The following is a 23,763-nucleotide window of genomic DNA, read 5'->3' as shown; positions in this document are numbered from 1 at the left end:
TCAAATGGGGTACGGAGGTGATTGGGTTTGATAAAAACCAGAAGGACATCATCCGTATACAGTGTAATCTTGTGTACCCTCAATCCCGGAGCGGTTATGTGGACGCTCTGACGAATAGCCTCTGCCAGCGGCTCTGTCACCAACATAAACAACAATTGAGAGAGGGGGCAGCCTTGCCGACTACACCTACCAATCTTAAAATTCCCAGACTTCACCCAGTTGATGACGACCACGGCCAGAGGGTGGTGATGTAAAACCTCCACCCACCTCGCAAAGCCTCCACCCAACCCAAACTGTTCTAAGACACAAAAAAGATAAGGCCATTCCACCTGGTCAAATGCTTTCTCTGCATCTAAGGAAATCACCAACCCCTGAAATCGATCGTTGCTGACAAACTTGGACCACGTTCAGCAACCATCAATATTAATAGAGGACTTACGGCCCCTAATAAAACCTGTCTGGTCCTCTTTAATAATATGGGGCAAAACCCTTTCCAATCTCAGTGCCAGGATCTTAGACATAATCTTGAAATCTGAATTTAATAGAGAGATGGGCCTGTATGAGGCACAATCCTCAGGAACCTTCTCCTTCATAAGAATTAAGGAAATATTAGCTTCTCTCAAAGATGGTGGTAGGCGTTCATGCACGTAGCAGTGATTGTACACCTCCAAACATCAGCCCTGACAGAATCCCTATAAACTCCTTATAAAACTCACCCGGGAGACCATCAGGGCCAGGCGCTTTCCCACTCTGAAGTTGCTTAGTTGCCTCCTGTATTTCCTGAACTGTCAAGGGGGCATTAAGGAGAGAGGCCTGTTCCAAGGTTACCTCTGGGAGATCCAGGTTCTTAAAAAAAAAGGCTTCCATTTTAGCCCTCCTGTCTTCGCAACCTTCAGACCGATACAATTCAGAGTAACAGCTCTAAAAAGCCTCATTAATCTTTTTAGCATCGTATGTAAGGACCCTGGCGCTGTCTATGACTGCAGTAATGGATTGGGGAGCACATTTTTTTCCTAGTCAGGTACGCTAAATACTTCCCTGGCCCATCCCCATTTTCAAATAGCCTGTGTCTAGCAAAACCAAGTTCTTTCTTTGCGGTATGTGTCAATATTGAATTCAAGGCAGCCCAGAGGGTCGTGATCCGCTGTAGCTTAGTCAACGAAGGCTGTGCAAAATGTGCTGCCTCCGCTGCTTTCAACCGCGTCACAATTAGACGCTGCTGTTCCTCCTTCTGTCATTTCCAGTTAGCCGAATAGGAAATAGCTAATCCCCTAGCAAAGGTCTTAGCAGTCTCCCATAGCATGGACAGACTACTAGCCGTGCCTGAGTTGATAGTCAAGAACTCCTGAAACTCCTTCAAAAAGTATTTCACAAATTTGGAATCCTTAAGGAGAAAAGGGTCCAAACACCAGTGCCGCAAACCGAGCCCTTCACTCTTGGCCTGAACCTCCAAATATACTGCCGCGTGATCGGAGATAGCTATATTCCCAATTTTACAACTCATAATCGTATCCAGATGGCCAAGGGAGCCAGAAAGAGGTCAATCCTCGTGTGACATTTATGTGGGTTTTAAACAAAGGTGCCGGGAGGGTGAAGAAATCTCCAAATATCCACCAGCCCCAACTCCTCGCATGAGTCAACCACCTGCTTGGCCTGCAAAGAAATAGTTGGGGGCCCACAAGGCATCCTGTCCACTGTCGGATCCAAAAGACAAGTTTTTGCTTCTCTTTCTTTTGGTGTTGCTTTGTACAGTGTGAGGATTTGCTTTGTAATATAAGAGTAGGTTAGTTGTTAGTAGATAGCAGTTGTATTATAAATTTGTGTTTTTCTTATTATACTGACACTTTTGATTGATTTTTTTTCAATAATTTTATATGTTTGTAAAGTTTTTAAAAATTTGCAAATAAATATATTTACAAAGAAAAAAGGAGAACAAACATTAACTGCATTCTTCAGGCCAGTCCATCCATTTTAAATTGTCTACAAAGTTTTTATCCACTGAGTCAAAATGTATAAACTGAGCCCTTGTGACTGATATGGAACACTGGGGTATCCCATGGGGTAGTGGATGCCCAGGTTCCTCAGCCTCTTTTTACCTTTATTGAAGGACTTCCTCTTTCAAATTAAAGCTGCCAAGAAATCCTCGAAAAACATGACTTTTGACCCCTTGTACAGCAGCTCCTGTGGATCTTTCCCCAGGGATCTGGAAGCTTCTATGACTTTTTGCTTGTCCTTATATGAGTGGAAGTGCACTAGGACCGGGTGGGGATGCTGCACTGGCCCTGACCTGTGCCCTGTAACCCGATACTCCCTTTCAATCTGCAGCCTGCTGGACTCCATGTGAAGGCCCAAAACCTTCAGCGGCCAGTTTTCAAAGAAACAGACTGGCTGCTCACCTTCCTCACCTTCAGGGAGCTCGACAATTCGGAGATTTATCCTGAGACCTCAATTTGAAGTCGTCGATATGGTCTCACAAGGCCCGCACCTCTCACTCCAGCACCTGGATCCGACTGGATGAGGATTCCATCGCAGCTTCCGAGGCCTTAGTTTGACCCTCCACCTCCTCCAGCCTCTCCCCGAGGCCCTGGATCTCCTGCTCATACTTCTGTAGCATGGATGTGATAGGTTGGACCTGGGCACAAATCTCCCCACGGATTTCCTCAATCGCAGCCGCAACTTTCAAAGTACGTCTCTCCATCACCGCAGCCAATTTCTGAGAGTCTGTCAGGTCCCGGGGGAGGGGGGGGAAGGGGGGGGTGTCCTCCCTGCTGCTGATTGCTCAATCCTTTTCCCTTTGGCATCCTTCCCACTCCCAATATTAACAAATATGTGTTCTGTAAAGGTTTTAAAACTAATAATTCCACCGTATAAGTTGGCCAGAGATGGCAAAAAAACACCAACATGCCTTGGCTGTTAGGCAGAGCTGTCCACAGCAGTTTTTCAGAATCGCCACCATCTTAGAGTCCCAAATGTCTTTTAAATGTGGTACCTGTACCAACATCACCACTTCATGGAGTACATGAAGCACTCTCAGTGTAAAACATTTGCTTCTCATGGAGTCACACTTTAAAAAACTGGAAGTCACACGCCAAGATACAAGCCTCCTCTGAAGTCTTTCTCAAAACTGGATCTCACCTACAGATTCAACTCAAATACACTGAATAGCACTCAGCTACTTATCCAACTCAAAAAGGTATAACCATTACATGCGGAAAGGATTGGCATTTGACTCATCCACTGAACAGAGACTTTTAATAGAATGGCTAGTCTTAATTAATGTCAAATAATTTCTCAGACAAAGAACATAGTTTTTAAATCAATGTAGAAATGCCACCTTGCAGATTTTAATCATAGTTTTTAAATTAGTCCAATATGATTTATTTTTTGATCTCTCATATCCCTCTCTCAATATAACCTTTTTTCTCTTTATTTTCTTACCTGATTTGACACCAGATTGAATATTTAGTGCAACTCAATGCTGCTCATGATCAATTCTTTAACCTGACCGATTTAAGATCATTCACAGTTTCAGATCCAATTTAAACAAATCCCAGCCGTTCTTACTGGCTGCACCACTTGGATAGTTGATTAAAAGCAAGTTACAGCACAAAAGCTAGAGCAACTCAGCTTGGCTCCTTAGACAGCACCATCCAAACCCATGGCCACTCTCAAAGAGTCATACACACAAACAGACCTTTCAGTCCAACTCGACCATGCCAACCAGATATCCTAATCCCACCTAGTCCCATTTGCCAGCATTTAGCCCTTATTCCTTGAAAGCCTTCCTGGTCATCATATACCTATCCAGATGCCTTTTAAATGTTGTCATTGTACCCACCTCTACCACTTCCTCTGGAAGCTCATTTAATACACGCACACATGTCAAAAAGTTACCCCTCAGGTCCATTTTAAAGTCTTTCCCCTCTCACCTTAAACCTATGGCCTTGAATTTTGGGCCTCCCCCTTCCCCAGGAAAAAAGGTCTTGTCCATTCACCTTATCCATGCCACTCATGACTTTATAAATCTCTCTGAAAGCATCGCAGCCTCCATCCAGGGAAAAAGCTCCAGCCTGTAACTCAATTCCCTAGAACTCAACCTATATCATTAAAAAGGACAAGAACAGCAGATACATGGGAACACCACCACCTGCAAGTTCTCCTCCAATCCACTACCATCCTGACTTGGAAATATATCGCCGTTCCTTCACTGTCACTGAGTCCAAATGGCCAGGAACTTCCCTCACTATCAGCATTATGGGTGTCCCAACACTGCTGTGGTTCAAGGGAGCAGCTTCACCATCTTCCCCTGTCCAAAGATGTGCAGATTCGCTGGCTTGGCCATGCTAAATTGCCCATAGTATCCAAAGATGTCCAGGTGAGGTGGATTGGCCATGGGAAATGCAGGATTACAGGGAAATGGCAGAGGAGTGGGTCTGCAGAGGATGCGTTTTGGATGGTCAGTGTGGACCCGAAGGGCCAAATGGCCTGCTTCCACACTGTTGGGATTCTATGAACTCAGAATGGGCAATAAATGATGATCCAGCTAACAATATACACATCCCAAGAACATGATAAAAAAGAAAATGAATAGTGGAGTACCAGAGTAACAAATTGCTGGAACCTGGAACAGGATTTAGCTCATACATCAATTCCTGATAAAGTAACCACAAAGAAAGGGATCGATTCTGCACTCACCTGTCCAGTCACCCTTTGGATTATATCTGGAAGGGAAAATTCTTCGACTATCCTGGGAAAAAGAAACAAAACAATGACCAATTATTTAAATTAATCAAGAGAAATAATCCCCGCAGAAATATAAATGACAAAATGAAACTCTTAACCATTTTCAAGTTTAATGTCACATCTGCCAAGGAATTGCTCTTAATAAGCCAAACAATGCGCTATTTTGAAGGGACAGGAATATTCTACTCTGTCAAATAAGTATATTGCTCCGCATACAAACAATATTTCAAGTCTCGAATTTTAAAAGGACGTTTGAGGACTCGTCGACTGAGTTATTATGGGCAGAGGTTAGAAACAGGAAAGGAGATGTCACACTGTTGGGAGTTTTCTATAGTCCTCTGAACAGTTCCAGAGATGTCGAGGAAAGGATAGCAAAGATAATTCAGGATAGGACTGAGTGTAACAGGGTAGTTGTTGTGGGCATCTTTAACTTTCCAAATATTGACTGGGAGAACTATAGTCCAAGTATTTCAGATGGGTCAGTGCTTGTCCAATGTATGCAGGATGGTTTCCTGACACAGTATGTAGACAGGCCAACAAGGGGCAAGGTCACATTGAATTTGGTACTGGGTAATGAACCAGGCCAGGTGTTAGATTTGGAGCTAGGTGAGCACTTGGGCGATAGTGACCACAGTTTGGTTATGTCGACTTTAATCATAGAAAGGAATAGGTTTATACTGCAGGGCAAGAGTTATTGCTGGAGGAAAGGTGATTAAGATGTGATTAGGCAAGATTTAGGATGCATAGGTTGGGGAAGGAAAGTGCAGCGAGTGGGCACAATTGAAATGTGGAGCTTATTCAAGGAACAGCTACTGCATGTCATTGATAAGTATATACCTGTCAGGCAGGGAAGAAGAAGTGGTCAAGTGAGGGACCCATAGTTTACTAAAGAAGTTGAATCTCTTGTCAAGAGGAAGAAGGAGACCGCTCAGTTAGGGCACTCGAGAGTTACAAGGTAGCTAGGAAAGACCTAAAGAGAGAGCCAAGAAGAGCCAGGAGGGGACATGAGAAGTCTTTGGCAGATAGCATCAAGGAAAACCCTAAAGCTTTCTATAGGTATATCAGGAATAAAAGAATGACTAGAGAAAGATGAGGGCCAATCTAGGACAGTAGTGGGAAGATGTGCTCAGAGTCATAGGAGATAGGGGAAAACACTAAATGAATTTTTTTTTTCGTCTTTTCCAGTGTCCAACTGACAATGTTGTCAAGGAGAATGTTGATATACAGGTTACTTGGGCAGGCAGGATTGAGGTTCACAAGGAGGAGGTGTTAGCAATTCTGGAAATGTGAAAATAGGTAAGTCCCTTGAGCCGGACGGCATTTATCCTCGGATTCTCTGAGAAGTCAGGGAGGAGACTGCAGAGCCTTTGGCTTTGATCTTTATGTTGTCATTGTCTACAGGAATAGTGCCAAGACTGGAGGACAGCAAATGTGATTCCTTGCTCAAGGAGGGGAGTAGAGACAACCCTGGTAATTATAGACCAATGAGCCTTACTTTGGTTGTGGGTAAAGTGTTGGAAATGGTTATGAGAGATAGGATTTATAATCATCTCAAAAGGAATAGGTTGATTAGGGATAATCAACACAGTTTTGTGAAGGGTAGGTGGTGCCTCATAAACCTTATTGAGTTGTTTGAGATGGTGTCCAAACAGGTGGGTGAGGGTAAAGCAGTTGATGTGGTGTATATAGATTTTAGCAAAGCATTTGGTAAGGTTCCCAGCAGTAGGCTATTGCAGAAAATATGGAGGCATGGGATTGGGGATGATTTAGTGGTTTGGATCAGAAATTGGCTGAAAGAAGACAGAGGGTGGTGGTTGATGGGAAATATTCATCCCGGAGTTCAGTTACTAGTGGGGTACCACACGGATCTGTTTTGGGTCCACTGTTTGCCATTTTTATAAATGATCTAGATAAGGGCGTAGAAGAATGGGTTAGTAAATTTGCAGATGACACGAAGGTCAGTGGAGTTATTGGTAGTGCCAAAGGGTGTTGTAGGTTACAGAGGGACATAGAAAAGCTGCAGAGATGAGGATGAATGTTGGCAAACGGAGTTTAATGTGGAAGATTGAGGTGATTCACTTTGGAAGGAGCAACAGGAATACAGAGTACTGGGCAAATTCTTGGCAGTGGAGATGAGCAGAGAATCTTGGTGTCTACTTACATAGATCCCTGAAAGTTGCTACCTAGGTTGACAGGGTTGTTAAGGCGGTATATGGCGTGGTAGCTTTTATTGGTGGAGGGATTGAGTTTTGGAGCCACGAGGTCATGTTGCAGCTGTGCAAAACTCTGGTGCGGCTGCACTTGGGAATATTGCATACAGTTCTGGTCACCACATTGTAGGACGGGTGTGGAAGCATTGGAAAGGGTTCAGAGGAGATTTACTGGGATGTTACATGGTATGGAGGGAAGGTCTTATGAGGAAAGGCGGAGGGGCTGGAGGCTGTTTTCGAGAGAGAGAAGATGGTTGAGAGGTGACTTAAAATGAGACGTGAGATAATCAGAGGGATAGCTAGGGTGGACAATGAGAAACCTTTTCCTCAGATGGCGATGGCTAGCATGAGGGGACAGCTTTAAATTGAGGGGTGATAAATACAGGACAGATGTCACAGGTAGTTTCTTTGCTCAAAGTAGTAGGTGCGTGCAACTGTAGTAGACTTACCAACCTTAAGGGCATTTAAATGGTCATTGATAAACATATGGACGAAATAGAATAGTGTAGGATAGATGGGCTTCAGATTGGTTCCAGAGGTTGGAACATCGAGGGCCGAAGGGCTGGTACTGCACTGTAATGTTCTATATTTTAAAGGCAAGTTTAGTTCCAAGGTCATTCAACTGGCTAATTACCATTCTCCTCTGGCTCTTGCTTTATGCCAATATTAAATTAAATGTGTGTAGACATGGAGGCTCCACTATATTTTCTTCCTATAAAAATTTGTTATCTTCCAAACTTTCAACACCTAGAGTTCCAGAACTCTGGACTGGATCTTGAGTGGGTGTCATAATTCTAGTTGCTGAATCCAGAAGCCACTCGTGGCCCTCATTCAGAGAGGCACCCCCCCCCCCCGCCCAGTGACTAACTAAGTGTCAGCACTCAGGCCATTGTCTCAAAGAGACCTCAGTAACAGGTTGGTGAACAGCTACATAAATGTGGTTCAACTTGCCTTCTGGCAATGACAAATCTGTCAATTTTTCTTACAGCTGGCAAAAAGGCATAGTGATAGAAAGACACTGGACGTCTTTTCAGTGATTTATAATAAATGATTCAGACTTGAATGTAAGAAGTATGATTAGTAAGTTTGCAGATGACACCAAACTTGGTGGTGCAGTGGGCAGTGAAGAAGATTATCTCAGGAGTACAACAAGACCTTGGTCAGATGGGCCAATGGGTCAAGGAGTGACAAATGGAGTTTAATTTAGATAAATGTGAGGTGTTGTATTTTGGTAAAACAAATCAGGGTGGGTCTTATACAGTTAATGGTAGGGCTGTGGGGAGTGTTACTCAGCAAAGAGACCTTGGTGTACTTGAGCATATTCCTCGAAAGTGGAGTTACAGGTAGACAGGGGGTGAAGGAGACAGCATTTGGCATGCTTGTCTTTATTGGTCAGAGCATTGAGTACAGGAGTTGGGATGTCATTTTGCAGCTGTACGGGACATTGGTGCAATCACTTTTGGAGTACCATATACAATTCTTGTCACTATCAGAAGTATGTTGTTAAATTTGAGAAAGATTTACAAGGATGTTGCCAGGGTTGGAGGGTTTGAGCTATAGGGAGAGGCTGAATAGCTTGGGGCTGTTTTTCCTGAAGCTTTGGAGGCTGAGGGGAGACCTATGAGGGTTTATAAATTCATGAGGGGTATGGATAGGGTGAATAGCCAGGTCTTTCCACCTGGGTAGGGGAGTCAAAATCTAGAGGGCAAAGGTTTAAGGTGAGAGAGGAAAGATTTAAAAAGGACTGGAGGGATAATATTTACATGCAGAGGGTGGTGTGTATAGGGAACAAACTGCTAGAGCAAGTATTGGAAGTGGGTACAACTACAACATTTAAAAAAGGTGTCTGGATGGGTATATGAATAGGAAGGGTTTACAGGGATTAGATTAGATTACTGACAGTGTGAAAACAGGCCCTTCGGCCCAACAAGTCCACACCGCCCCGCCGAAGCGCAACCCACCCATACCCCTAACCTAACACTATGGGCAATTTAGCATGGCCAATTCACCTGACCTGCACATCTTTGGACTGTGGGAGGAAACCGGAGCACCCGGAGGAAACCCACGTAGACATGGGGAGGACGTGCAAACTCCACACAGTTAGTCGCCTGAGGCGGGAAATGAACCCGGGTCTCTGGCGCTGTGAGGCAGCAGTGCTAACCACTGTGCCACCCTCAAATTTAACATGGACTAAATGCTGGCAAATGGGACTAGGTCAGATTGGGATGGCTGATCAATGTGGAGAGTTGGACCATAGAACATTACAGCGCAGAACAGGCCTTTTGGCCCTCGACGTTGCACTGAAATGTGAACTAATCTAGGCCGATCCTCCTACACTATCCCGTCATCCATGTGCTTATCCAAGGATTGTTAAAACTCCCTAATGTGGCTGAGTAAACTAAATTTGGCAGGCAAGGCATTCCACACCCTTACCACTCTGAGTAAAGAACCTGCCTCTGACATCTGTCCTAAATCTATCACCCCTCAATTTGTAGTTATGCCCCCTTGTACAAGCTGATGCCATCATCCTAGGAAAAAGTCTTTCACTGTCTACCCTATCTAATCTTCTGACCATCTTGTATGTCTCTATCAAATCCCCTCCTAGCCGCCTTCTTTCCAAATGAGAACAGGCCCACGTCTCTCAGCCTTTCCTCATAGGACCTTCCCTCCAGAGAAGGCAGCGTCCTGGTAAATCTCCTTTGCATCTTTTTCAATGCTTCCACGTCCTTCCTGCAATGGGGTGACCAGAACTGTACACAATATTCCAAGTGAGGCCGCACTAACGATTTGTATAGTTGCAGCATGACATCACGGCTCTGGAACTCACTCCCTCGACTGATTAAACCCAACACACCCTATGCCTTCTCAACAGCACTATCAACCTGGGTGGCAACTTTCAGGGATCTACCTACATGGCAAAAAAAAAGGGACAGATAACCAGGTTTGACCTACAGAGAATGAAACCTGAAAGTAACACCACCCCCAGATTCTATGGACTTCCTAAAGTGCACAAACCAGACATCCCACTCAGACCCATCGTATCGCTACCAGGGACACCATCACACAAACTGGCTAAAGAACTACAACAGAAACTGAAACACCTGATCAGCGGATCCAGACACTCTTATACAGTCAACACAGGAGTTCTTGGACATCAGAAATATACACATGGACAAGGAAGAAACCATGGTCTATTCGATGTAACGGCACTGTTCACCTCTATCGACAAAACCCTAGCCAGAGAAACAATAGCCAACCTGCTGGACATACAGAACAGACAACAAGACGGGGAACCTATCAACAAAGACGGCATACTCAAACTACTGGACCTGTGCCTCACAACACACTTCACATTCAACAACCAAATATATGAACAAATCAACAGCACACCCATGGGCTCACCCATCTCTGGACTCATAGCAGAAGCGGTAATGCAAAGATTAGAACAAACAGTCTTACTGCAAATTCAACCCAAACTCTGGGTCAGATATGTGGATGACACCTTTGTAATCATTAAAGCCATAGAAATAGAGAACACACACCGGATCAACAATACCACAGTCACAGGAATCCGATTCACCAGTGAGGAAGAAAAAGGACAACCAACTCCCATTCCTAGATGTGATGGTACAGAGAACACCGAATGGACAATTCACCACAAAGGTTTACAGGAAAGCCACACACACAAACCAAGTCCTGAACTATGAAAGCAACCACCCCAACACACACAAAAGAAGTTGCATCAAGACACTGTTCAAAAGGGCTACAACACACTGCAGCACACCAGAACTGCAAAAAGAGGAAGAACACCCCTACAATATATTCACCAAAAACTGATGCCCCTGCAATTTAATCAACAGATGCCTAAGGGAAAGACAACGGAATGAGGACATGCCACAACCCAAAGGACTAGCCACACTACCATACATCAAGAACATTTCCAAACTGATAGCCAGACTACTGCGACCACTAGGACTCATAACAGCACACAAACTAACAGCCACACCTCAGACAACTACTCACCAGGATGAAGGACCCGATACCCAGCATGAGCAAAACCAACGTAGTGTACGAAATCCCATGCAAGGACTGCACAAAACACTACATAGGACAAACAGGAAGTCAGCTAATGATCCGCATCCATGAACACCAACTAGCCACGAAATGACACGACCAGCTATCCTTAGTAGCCACACACTCAGATGACAAGCGACAGGAGTTTGACTGGGACAACACTACTATTATAGGACAAGCCAAACAGAGAACAGCCAGGGAATTCCTAGAGGCATGGCACTCATCCACAGATTCTAATCAACAAACACATCGACCTGGACCCAATATACTGGCCACTGCAGCGGACAGCTGGAACTGACAACTAGAAGCGGCAGAGACAAACCACTATAAATGCCGGAGGAAACAGCACAGAAGCGCTTCACAGGAGGGCCCCAAGCACTGAGGATGTCACCTAGACAGGGGACGAAACGTCTGCAACACAAATTCCCAGCTCGGCGAACAGAACCACAACAACGAGCACCCGAGCTACAAATCTTCACACTAACTTTGTACATGGACTCCAAGATCCCTCTGCATGCCCGCACTACCAAGACTCTTTCCATTGACCCAGTATTCTGCCTTCCTGTTATTCTTCCTAAAGTGCATCACTTCACATTTATCTGCACTGAACTCCACTTGCCACCTCTCAGCCCAATTCTGCAGTTTATCCAAGCCCCCCTGCAACATTCTTCCACACTGTCCACTACTCCACCGACTTTAATGTCATCCGCAAACTTACTAACCCATCCACCAGTGCCTGCTTCCAAGTCATTTGTTAAAAAAAAACATGACAAAACCCAAATGGTCTGTTTCTGGGTTGTGGGACACTACACCCTCCCTGCTGGCACCCACCCTCAGAGGGAGTTTTGCGCCATTTTTGCAGCCTTGGCTCCTCCCAACCCTTCACAAAAGTACTGGTAGAATTCTGGCCAAGATGTCATGAGGACAGGTATTTGTTTATACAGCTACTTCAATAACCATAATCTCAACATCTCTGAACAGTTTGATTTCAGAAAATATTATGATACACTTCTGGAGCAGGTGGGACTCGAACCCAGGCCTCCTGACTCAGAGGTTTGGACACTACCACTGTGCCACAAAACCCTCAATAACCATATTTTATATTTAACAAAACAAACTATAAAAAGTACACAGCTAAATAAAAAACAACAAGCTCTCTCTCTCTCTCTCTCTGCCAACATTCACACATCCAAATCTTATCACACCATACGATTTTTGAGTCATTCCTGGTGATATAACGGGCAATTTCGATTCTCAATGTTTCATTCCATGTATTAACAACTCTAGACACCATTAATCATGAGCAAGGAACAGAATATTACGTAACATTCCACGACAGTGAAATTAAACAAACCTGAGTATTTAAGAACCAAACAAAAAAAAAGTGACAAGGTGAGGTTTCAATGATGCACTCAGTGCTCTTCTCCTCAACACATTTACACAGCTCCTTCGATCCTGAGCAAGCCCCAGCAGCACAGTTTGGGGCAGTCCCGGGATCTTGCCACATTAAGCACGGAGCTGTGGTCAGAATAGTAACTGTGGGCTGTTAAACTGGATTACTATTCCACTTCATTTCTCTTTGGGAAGAAGGATAAAGTACCACTTCTTGGGGGTTTACTATTTGTGCGAATAATCATCACATGGTGAAAAAGGCAAAGCAAATTGTAAAACCGCAAAAGGATAAATGGACATGATCTGCAGATCTTGCAGATTTCATGGACTGAAAAGGCAGTTGCTAAAGTTCCATGCCTTATAACAAAAATCATGATTTGTAATCCTATTCTGCCTCTCTTTCAGCTTCAAGCATGTAAAGCATTGACTGATTTCATAATTGACTCCTAATGAAGGGCTTTTGCCCGAAACGTTGACTCTCCTGCTCTTTGGATACTGCCTGACCTGCTGTGCTTTTCCAGCACCTAACTCTCCACTATCTGGAGTCCTCACTTTCACCTAGTTGATTTCATAACTCATCGATCCTCTGGTTCAGTCGGCCCAAGGTAATGATGACTTGAAATGGAACAGGAAGAAAGGCATAACACTGTCTACAGCCATACCATTGAACAATGAGCAAAGCCAGATTTGATTACCCGACTTGCACACAGGTAAATCCATTTACTCAAAATAGTTTAGCAAGGAAGCTTTTGGTGGGAACGATTAAGTTAAAATGAAGAATGTGAGGTAGTCACCAGTAAATATTGACAATATCACATAGATCAGCTCCCACCATTATGCCCCCTGTGGACAGTGCTGAGCCAAAGTTCTTGTTCTCAGTTTCTCCTACATGTTTGGCTGGGCTAAGGACATGCATTGCAGATATTCAGTACAAACATATTTATTGTTTAATCCAGAATGCTGGCTAGGATTTTAAACAACAATTGTATGAAAGAAAACTTGCCATACCTCGGTTTATCCCATGGCATAAACCAGCGTAGCTCTCGGTAGTTGCCACTATTTGCCATGGCCATCTTTGGTCTAATTAACAACACCTTCCTGAAACATATGGATTTAAAAGCTTAACTGCAGAAAATTATAATCAATCTCTTTCCAAAAAAAATTCACATGTAAATAGAAGGTATGGAGTCACAGGCAACAGAACCACTAATGGTCAATGCCAATGAATAAAGGAAATATTTTATTGCATATTTGTGCTCCAATGCATGACGTTTACAAGGCGAAACATTGCAATTCAGCATGAAAGAGATGATGAATCAGTGAGATCGGAATCAGTAAATCATTTATTCCTCATTGTGACAGTGCAGGAAACTAATTAAATACATTTTGAAGCTATTTCGGTGATGTCGAGAGTTGCAGAAGGTAACAGCTCAGCAACAATTGATGCTTAAATTACATTAGCTCCACTCAAGCTGATGTTACAGTCTCAGCACAAAGGGGGAGTTAGCCTTTCCTAAAGTCTCATTGGTGACATGCTGATACATAGAGTCAGATGTACAGCATGGAAACAGACCTTTTGGTCCAACCCATCCATTCCAACCAGATATCCCAACCCAATCTAGTCCCACCTGCGAGGACCAACCCATATCCCTTCCAACCCTTCCTATTCATATACCCATCCAAATGCCTCTTAAATGTTGCAATTGTACCAACCTCCATCACATCCTCTGGTAGCTCACTCCATACACCTACCACCCTGTGTGTGAAAACGTTGCCCCTTAGGTCTCTTTTATATCTTTCCCCTCTCACCCTAGTTCTGGACTCCCCAACACCAGGGAAAAGACTTTGCCTACTTACCCTATCCATGCCCCTCAATTTTGCAAACCTCCAAGATCACTCCCCGGCCTCTGACACTCCAGGGAAAACAGCCCCAGCCTGTTCAGCCTCTCCCGATAGCTCAAATCCTCCAACCTTGGTAACATCCTTGTAAATCTTTTCTGAACCCTTTCAAGTTTCACAACATCTTTCCGATAGGAAGACGACCAGAATTGCACGCAATATTCCAACAGTGGCCTAACCAATGACCTGTACAGCCGCAACTTGATCTCCCAACTCCTGTACTCTGATCAGTAAAGGAAAGCATACCAAATGCCTTCTTCATTATCCTACCTACCTGCGACTCTACTTTCAAGGAGCTATGAACCTGCACTCCAAGGTCTCTTTGTTCAGCAACACTCCTGAGGACCTTACCATTAAGTGTATAAGTCCTGCTAAGATTTGCTTTCCCAAACTGCAGCACCTCGCATTTATCTGAATTAAACTCCATCTGCTACTTCTCAGCCCATAGGATCTGGACCAGATGGGCCAGTTATAATCGGAGGTAACCTTCTCCGCTGTCCACTACACCTCCAATTTTGGTGTCATCTGCAAACTTACTAATGGTACCTCTTATGCTCACATCCAAATCATTTATGTAAATGACAAAAAGTAGAGGACCCAGCACCGATCCTTGTGGCATTCCACTGGTCACAGGCCTCCAGTCTGAAAAACAACCCTCCACCACCACCCTCTGTCTTCTACTTTTGAGCCAGTTCTGTATCTGAATGGCTAGTTCTCCCTGTGAGATCTCACCTTGCTAATCAGTGTCTCATGGGGAACCTTGTCGAACGCCTTATTGAAGTCCATATCGATCACATCTACCACTCTGCCCTCATCAATCCTCTTTGTTACATCTGGGTCCTAATTGTAGTGACTGGAGGGCCAGGTGGGTCTCATTGACAATGAGATTATGATTGGGGTTGTTAACCTGGGCCAGTCAGGGAGGCCTGTCTGGAAGATAGCCAGGAGATTCAGAGAGTCTCCTTATTCTGGGGACTGGGTCGGAGCTGGCTGGTCAGAATTCATGTACTGTGCACATTTAGATAAAGGGTGACTTGATGATAGGATACTGGCCTCTCTGCAGTTATTTTGTGAAATTATTGTAATTATGAATAACTTGTTCATGTTGATCGTACATTTTACTGTCATAATATCCAGGACAAAGCAACCCATGATGGCATATCATTGAACAACTTTCTTGTTCACTCCTTCCATCATCAAGACACAGTAGCAGCAGTGCGTACCATCTAGAAGATTCACTGCAACAACTCACCAAGGAACCTCCAACAGCACTTCTGAAACCCACGATCTTTACCAACCACAAGGGCAGAAACATACGAACACCACCAACAAGTCCCCCTCAAGTCACACACACCGTCCTCATTTGGAATTCCACAGCCATTCCTTCTGGACCCAAGTCAAAATCTTGCAACTCCCTCACTAAAGCACTGTGGGTCTAACTGCACCACACAGACTGCAGAAAGTTTACGGTAGTTTCTCCAGGGCAATTAGGAATGGGCAGTAAATCCTGGCCCAGCCAGCAACACCCACACCTCACAAATAAATGAAAAACAAATTATGTGATGTAACTCCAATGTCCACTTTGTATAAAACTCTGGTGGCAAAAACAAAAAACAGCTTTTGTTGAAGCTTTTTATCTTAAACTGATTGCTTACTGTTCTGAATTGGTCCAAAGAGAGAGAAATCCCACACCTGTCATTTTCCCACTAGTTACCTGGATGCAAATCAAGAGGACGGGCTTTCAAACAAATTTAAGTTTTAACCATTAGAAAAAAAAAACACCCAACGAGCTTGAGGAGGGTTTTCCAATGAGCTTGAGGAGGGTTTTTAAAAAAACATCCCCCCCCCCCCCCCCCATGACCATAAGGCTTTACTCTACCCAATGCAATAGGTTTCTTACATTGAAATTCACGCCCCACCATTCAATCTTTTTTATATAAGCAAAAGCATTTATACTGTACGAGAGGAAAGTGTTGTTTGATCAGCAAGTCAACTAATTGGTAGAGTCATTGTTATGGGTAATGCAGCAGTTTACAATGACTGACAGCTCACTGCCATTATTTGTTTAAGTTTTAAATTGGGGCTGTTGGCTGTGATTGGTCAGGTAACAGCGCTAAAAGAATAACCAGTGAACTGTCATCACCCAATTTCTTGCACTGAAACAGGCAGACCGCGTGTACATGCTCTTTCTGGCTGAAAGAAAAAGGTAGGTACTTGTGTGTTAACATATACAGCCCCAGCTCCACAAAGGTGCTGTACTACAGCCTGACTGACATCACTAAGTTAGTTGTTGGCGGGTTAGCACTGCTGCCTCACAGCACAGGGATCCAGGTTCTATTCCAGCCTTGGGTGACCATCTGTGTGGAGTTTACACATTCTCCCAGTGTCTGCTTGGGGTTCCTCCAGGTGCTCCGATTTCCTTCCACAACTGAAGGTATGTAAGATTATGGGCAATTTACCCATGGCCAATTCACCTCATGTTCAGGAACGTGTAGGTTATGTGCATTAGTCAGGGATAAATATCAGTGGGTAGGGGATAGGTCTTGGTGGGTTACTCAGAGGGTTGGTGTGGACTTGTTGGGCTGAAGGGCCTGTTTACACACTGTAGGGATTCTATGATTCTGTGCAGTTTATTATCAGTCATCATTAACTGGCGCATTCTCCTCTAGCAATGCCTCCCCTAATCAGAGTCTATTTAACAACCAACCAATGAACACTCTTCCCTCACACAAGACAAATGTTCTTTCCTCTTTACTTGGGTATTTCTTGTGTATCATCCTTCAACAAAATTTTTCCTTTTCCACTAAACTCAAGTTCTGAATTCCCAAACAGCCATTGACGATTTATCATCTATTGTGGGTAATAAGACAGGCTGATAGATTCAGACTGGAAAGGAGAATAGAGGGTTGTCATGGCTGTCTATACTTCAGATCCAAGGGGCCGGAGTTCAAGTCCTACCTGCTCTAGATGCAAAAACCATCTCTGAACAGGTGGATTCGAAAGGAGGATGGATGTCAGCAAACCATCCAAACCACAAGCCACCAATAGTTGGTAACCAGAGGATACAAACACATCAGGTGTCATTTTACCAGACAGTACTGTCCTAATGATCCAGTGAAGATTCATTCAAGGTCCTTGTGATAAAAGCCATGGTTTTATGCCAAGAATTCGAACATGTGGTTGGCACTAACCAGGGACGAAACCAATCAACAGCAGTTTGGAAAGTAGGGTGATTTGGGCTCTGTGATCCTTCTTGATATGATGCAGTATAGAAAGCAGTGATACCAGCCACTGCAATTCAATGTGAGCACTTCAGTACCTGGCATCGTTTTCCTCAGTGCAGGGCAAGAGAGATTACAGGGAAAGGTCATCAAGGTGCACAAGATCAGGCCAGTTTTAGACCAAGTCAACATTCTGTTCCTATTGGCTGATGCCACAAAGACAAATGAACACAAAGTTGTTTTGATTTGGGGGGTGCGATGCAGAGGGATGCAGGGAAAATTTTTATAGTTTCAAGTATCTTTTAAACGTAAATATTGTTGAGCACACTATGCACTGCTGAAATCATTTCATGGCAGTATTAGAATACATATAATTGTGATAATTTTAGATTTATGATATCATGCAAACCAACAAGCATTTGATTTTTTTTGAAAAGTGCTAATCGCTGCCAGACATTTTGCTGAAAAGTGGTACTTAAGTATAATTCTCAATAATGTAAGATTGACACAAATACATGACATAGCAAGTACATTACAGTAAAGAACAACTTACTTGTTGAGAAAAATCACTCTGCAGTTATAGAGGGTGTTTTTGTACATGACTGGCCTGGATTGCATTAAAAAAAAAGTGTTAGGACCAATTACAATGAGTCTTAGCTTATTCAATTAATCCTTTATTATTTCTCAATGTTATAATTTGACAACAAAAGACAGGCTCGACAATCCAGAAGCTTTACCTGCGCAAGGAAAATGATGAATTAAATCAGCTGGTTACCTATTTTCACTGTTGGTCCAAAATTAGGAAAAGCACAAATTTGCCTTTACATAACCCAGCAGCATTGATCAAAAGTAGGACTAATGTCTTTTTTTCCCCCATTTATTCTTGGATGGGATAAGGCCATCACTGGCAAGAATGGCATATGATTGTACCTGCATTGAGTGTCTTGTCTGGCCATTTCATAGGGCAGCCAGATAATAGCAGATCTGGAATCACATGTACATTTAGGAAAAAGTGAGGACTGCAGATGCTGGAGATCTGAGCTTAAAAATGTGTTGCTGGAAAAGCACAGCAGGTCAGGCAGCATCAAAGGAACAGGAGAATCGACGTTTCAGGCATAAGCCCTTCTTCAGGAATGAGGAGGGTGTGCCAAGCAGGCTAAGATAAAAGGTAGGGAGGAGGGACTTGGGGGAGGGGCGTTGGGAATACGATAGGTGGAAGGAGATTAAGGTGAGGGTGATAGGCCGGAGAGGGGATGGGGGCGGAGAGGTCAGGAAGAAGATTCCAGATCATGAAGGTGGTGCTGAGTCTGAGGGTTGGGACTGAGAAAGGGGGGGGGGGGGGGGGGAGAGGAAATGAGAAAGCTGGAGAAATCTGCATTCATCCCTTGTGGTTGGAGGGTTCCTAGGCGGAAGATGAGGCGCTCTTCCTTCAGGCGTCGTGTTGCCATGGTCTGGCGATGGAGGCTGCCAAGGACCTGCACGTCCTTGGCGGAGTGGGAGGGGGAGTTAAAGTGTTCAGCCACGGGTGGGGTTCAAGGGCGAAGGAGCAAGAAGTGGAGGAGATGCGGTGAAGAACATAGTCAACCACATCGGAGGGGAAATTGCAGTCTTTGAAGAAGGAGGCCATCTGGGTTGTTTGGTATTGGAATTGGTCCTCCTGGGAGCAGATGCGGCGAAGGAATTGGGAATATGGAGTGGCGTTTTTACAGGGGGCAGGGTAGAAGGAAGTGTATTCTAGGTAGCTGTGGGAGTCAGTCGGTTTATAGTAAACGTCCGTGTTGAGTCAGTCGTCAGAGATAGAAATGGAGAGGTCTAGGAAGGGGAGGGAGGAGTCTGAGACGGTCCAGGTAAATTTGAGGTTGGGGTGGAAGGTGTCAGTAAAGTGGATGAACTGTTCAGCCTCCTCGTGGGAGCACGAGGTAGTGCCAATACAGTCAGTCATCGATGTAGCGGAGGAAAAGGTGGGGGGTGGTGCCAGTGTAGCTGTGAAAGATGGACTGTTCCATATATCCAACAACGAGGAGGCATAGCTGGGGCCCATGCGGGTGCCCATAGTTTGGAGGAAGTGGGAGGATTGGAAAGAGAAGTTGTTCAGAGTGAGGACCAGTTCAGACAGTCGAAGGAGGGTGTCAGTGGAAGGGTACTGGTTGGAAGAAGCGGAGGGCTTTGAGGCCTTCATGATGGGGGATGGAGGTGTTTAGGGACTGGGTGTCCATGGTGAAGATAAAGCATTGGGGGTCAGGGAAGCAAAAATCATGGAGAAGGTGGAGGGTGTGGGTGGTGTCCCGAACGTAGGTGGGGAGTTCTTGGACTAAGGTATGCAGAGATGAGTTCGGTGGGGCAGGAGCAGGCTGAGACACTGGGTTGGACGGGGCAGTCAGGTTTGTGGATTTTGGGCAGGAGGTAGAAATGGGCGGTGCAGGGTTGTGGGACTATGAGGTTGGAGGCGGTGGATGGGAGATCCCCTGAGGGGAGGAGGTTATGGATGGTCTGGTGGATGATGGTTTGGTGGTGGGGTCATGGTCAAGGGGGCAGTAGGAGGAGGTGTCCGCGAGCTGGCGTTTAGCCTCAGCAATATAAAGATCGGTACATCTGACAAGGTCTGGACACCAACCTTCCTTATATTAGTGACTGAGGAGGTATTTCTCAACAATTGGACAATAGTTTCATGGTCACCATTACTGAGCCCAGCTTTCAATAGGATTAGGGTTAAAGTTAAAATTTATTTTGAATTGAAATTCTACCAACGGAGTGGCAAGATTTGAACTATATCCTGAAAGCATTATTTGGTTTTCGGAATTACTAATCCAATGATATCACCACTACACCATCATCTCTCTGTTCTTATGATCATGATTCATGTCAGTGGTAGTCTTTACATGACTTGACTAATGAGCATCATTCTCAATCAACTTAGCTTTGCTGCTGCAGCTGCTATGGAACAGAATAACCACCAATCCAGGCAAGTCTGGTTACCTCATCACTAAGACACACCAGTTCCTTCAGCACAGAGGAACACACCAAAACATCATCCCACTGTCAGTATGCTGCATAAAAAAAAATGTGCACCTTCACTGTTTGGTGGAAAATCCTCCACTTTAATCACTGCTAAAACAAAGTACATTAGAACTAGGAGCAGGAGTCACCGACTGGCCCTTCAAGCCTGTCCCACCATTCAAGAAGATCAGGGCTAATCTTTTCATGGACTTAGCTCCACTTACCCACCCTCTCACTATAACCTTTAATTCCTTTATTGTTCAAAAACATATCTGATGTAACATCAATTACTTCACCGGACAGGTAATTCCAATATATTTACAACCCTGAGGGTGAAGAAATTCCTTCTCAATTCAGTCCTAAATTTGCCCTCTCTAATTTTGACAATATGTCTTCTTGGAGAAAGTTAGGACTGCAGATGCTGGAGATCAGAGTCATTGATCCCTTGGATTGCACCAGTTTCCTCATTTCCCCTCCCCCATCTTATCAGAGATCAAACCTTCCAACTCGGCACCACTCTCTTGAACCGTCCATCTTCCTTCCCACTTATCCACTCCACCCCTCTCTCCAACCTACCACTTTCACCCCCATCCTCACCTGTCTATCGCATTCCCAGCTACCTTCCCCTTCAGCTCCACCACCCTCCCCCCCCCGACTTATCTCTCAGCCTCCTAGGGCCATCCCGTCATTCCTGATAAAGAGCTTATGCTCAAAATGTCAACTCTGCTGCTCCTTGGATGCTGCCTGACCAGCTGCCCTTTCCAGCAACACATTTTTTGGCTATTCTCTCTTGTCCTAGTTTCACCTGCCAGTGGAAGTATGGAATTAAATCTCGCTACCTGCCTGATATTAAATCTAATTCCCAGCCATCTCTCAGCATCCTGTTTACTGTTCAGCTGAACTTCGATGTGCACTGACTCATTGCCTACCTGTCTTCATTTAGGACTTCCATTCACATTTTTGTTATTGCCAATCCAAACTTTGCGAGCTTTCTCCACCTATCACCTTGGGTCTCCGCCATCTCCACCCTGTGCTCCAAACCATAGATATAGATGGATATGTAATCAAACTATAGACAACCTCAAGCTACATGTTATGGTCCATAGCCCTCCTGTTCTTTCACTGGCATCACAACTCTTAATCCTCAAACCCCACTCTCTGGAATTCGAGACTCTTGGCTATCTCTCCAAAGCCTCCTGAAAACCAGCCTCTTGGGTTGATGCTTCTGTCATTAACCTAAACTCAGCATTGCTACTCACTCTGTAATCCCTTGGTCCTGGGTATTCTGTGATTTGAAGGTACTGTGAGAACTACAGGGATGTCACAGGCAAGAGATTTCCAAGCAGAAAACCTGAATGGCACCAACGTGACTTTTCAGTATCCACTCAGTCAAAAATGTTGCTCAATTTCTTCACAGCCTTGCAATCAGAGAACTAAAGTAATTTCACCATGGAGGGAAGAGTCAAGAGGTGCAACACAAATCTAAATGTAGCAAACTAGTTAATGAAGTCTTCCAAAACTTTTTGATAACATCAATCATGATCAGTCCCTGTTCAAACAGCTTTGGCCAGACTGGCCAGGGCAGAGGTTAGAATCACTATTCTGAGAGAGACCTCCTATGCTTCTATATGTATTTCATTCTACTTTTTAAAAATTTCTGTAATAACACTTGTTAAATTCTAAATGGGTTAACATGTGCAAAAATAACAGCGGGAAACTACTATGTCTCAGCTAAATTAATCATCAAATGACAATTCATCAAGTCACCCGTCATGACTGCAAAACCTCAGCTCTAATATTAAGCAGTTGAAATTGTCTCAGTAATCAGCAGTAAAACACACTCACATTCCTACATCACACATTATGTCTTCAGTGACCGGAGAGACCAGCAGTTCTGCCAATACTTGAAATGAGTGAAGGACTGTATCGGGTTCCAAGTAGTGATCGGCACAGCCATAGCCACTGGAGAGGGGAGTAAAAGGTACAAAGAGATTTTACTGAAAGAGAAGTACGAGAATAAAGAGCAACATCATGTAGTTTTCTTGAAAATTAATCAAAAGAGTCAACATTTTCAGAGAAGAGACATGACTGCTGTTGTCAATTTTGCTCTGATTACTGTATACATGTGAAGTTCAATCTGTATGCTGATACAAAGCATTGCCTTAAGAAGGTTGACAACAAATAAACGCTAGGGATTGCAGTGGATCAGACAGAATCCATGACAGCTGCCTGACCTGCTGTGATCTCCAGCATTTTTTTGTTTTCAGTAGAGATTCCAGCATCTGCAGTAATTTGCTCCTTAAAAAGGTTGTGGTTTAAAGTGTTAAATCCCACTTTACAATCGGACACTTGGTCAAAACGTTATCAAAGACTTACCTGAAACCAAATCTCAAGGAGATAACTACCCAGAAGCCAACTTTTAAAAGACAAAAAGAATGATCACTTGGAAATGAGAGAGTGTTAACTTGGGAGAGCCAGCAGTTATTTAAAGGCAAATCCGTCCCTTCTTTCTTTGTGGAAGTAAAAGAATGGCTTGACAAATGTCATGCAGTGTACATCAGATTTTCAAAAGGAATTTGTTGAAGTAATACACAAGACACTTATTTAGAGAGTAGAAATAAGTAGTTAAAGGAACACCTGGAGGTTTAAGTGCCTGCAGGATTGGAGAGACACTGTAGTGATTAGAATGAGGGCCAGGTGGATCTCATTGGGGTTGTTAAGACAAGCCAATCAGGAATCTGAGTCAATCAGGGAGCCCTGGCTGACAGATATAACCAGGGGATAAGTGAGGAAATTGCTTCAAATTTGTAATCTCAATTTAAAGCACCAAGTCATTAAATGTAATTCTCCAGCCGTACGGTTTCATTATTCAGTAATATTACATTGAATAATTGTTTTCCTTAAATCTTGTTTTTTAAATGTTTCTAGTGATGTACAACATTCTGATTTTACCATTATACTTTGACAGTGATAGAGTTATTGTGTAAATAGTTTAAAATAAAATGTGATCCACACAAAAGAAATAACCAGAGGATAGTTCTCTGAGTGAAGAGACACTTGGACGTCTGGTTTCTTTTTTGTTGTTTGTTTTTGGGTTTCTCTTTTTCTTTTACTGGGCTATACGGAGTGCACAAGTAGCTACTGCCATCACTGCTGCTGGTGCCTTGTTGCAGCCTGGGCCTGCATCTCCTGCTACAAAAAAAAATCTTGGGGATTCAGAATCTTCT

General features: G+C 44.0%; 1 protein-coding gene across 2 annotated transcripts in view; it reads right to left on the bottom strand.

Annotated features, from left to right (window-relative positions):
- Nucleotides 1-23,763, bottom strand: part of LOC140493842 (glutamine-dependent NAD(+) synthetase-like) — a 100,269-nt gene that overhangs the window by 65,744 nt on the left and 10,762 nt on the right. For both annotated transcript variants that reach the window (XM_072592801.1, XM_072592802.1), the window contains exons 3-6: nt 22,382-22,498; nt 18,093-18,146; nt 13,428-13,517; nt 4,696-4,747 (exon numbers count right to left, since the gene is read on the bottom strand). In XM_072592801.1, the coding sequence (XP_072448902.1) occupies nt 4,696-4,747; nt 13,428-13,517; nt 18,093-18,146; nt 22,382-22,498 (313 nt within the window). The remainder of the gene's footprint in view (nt 1-4,695; nt 4,748-13,427; nt 13,518-18,092; nt 18,147-22,381; nt 22,499-23,763) is intronic.

This window comes from Chiloscyllium punctatum, chromosome 22, assembly GCF_047496795.1.
Source record: "Chiloscyllium punctatum isolate Juve2018m chromosome 22, sChiPun1.3, whole genome shotgun sequence".
Taxonomy (NCBI): Eukaryota; Metazoa; Chordata; class Chondrichthyes; order Orectolobiformes; family Hemiscylliidae; genus Chiloscyllium; species Chiloscyllium punctatum.
This window is presented reverse-complemented; position numbering and strand designations above follow the sequence as displayed.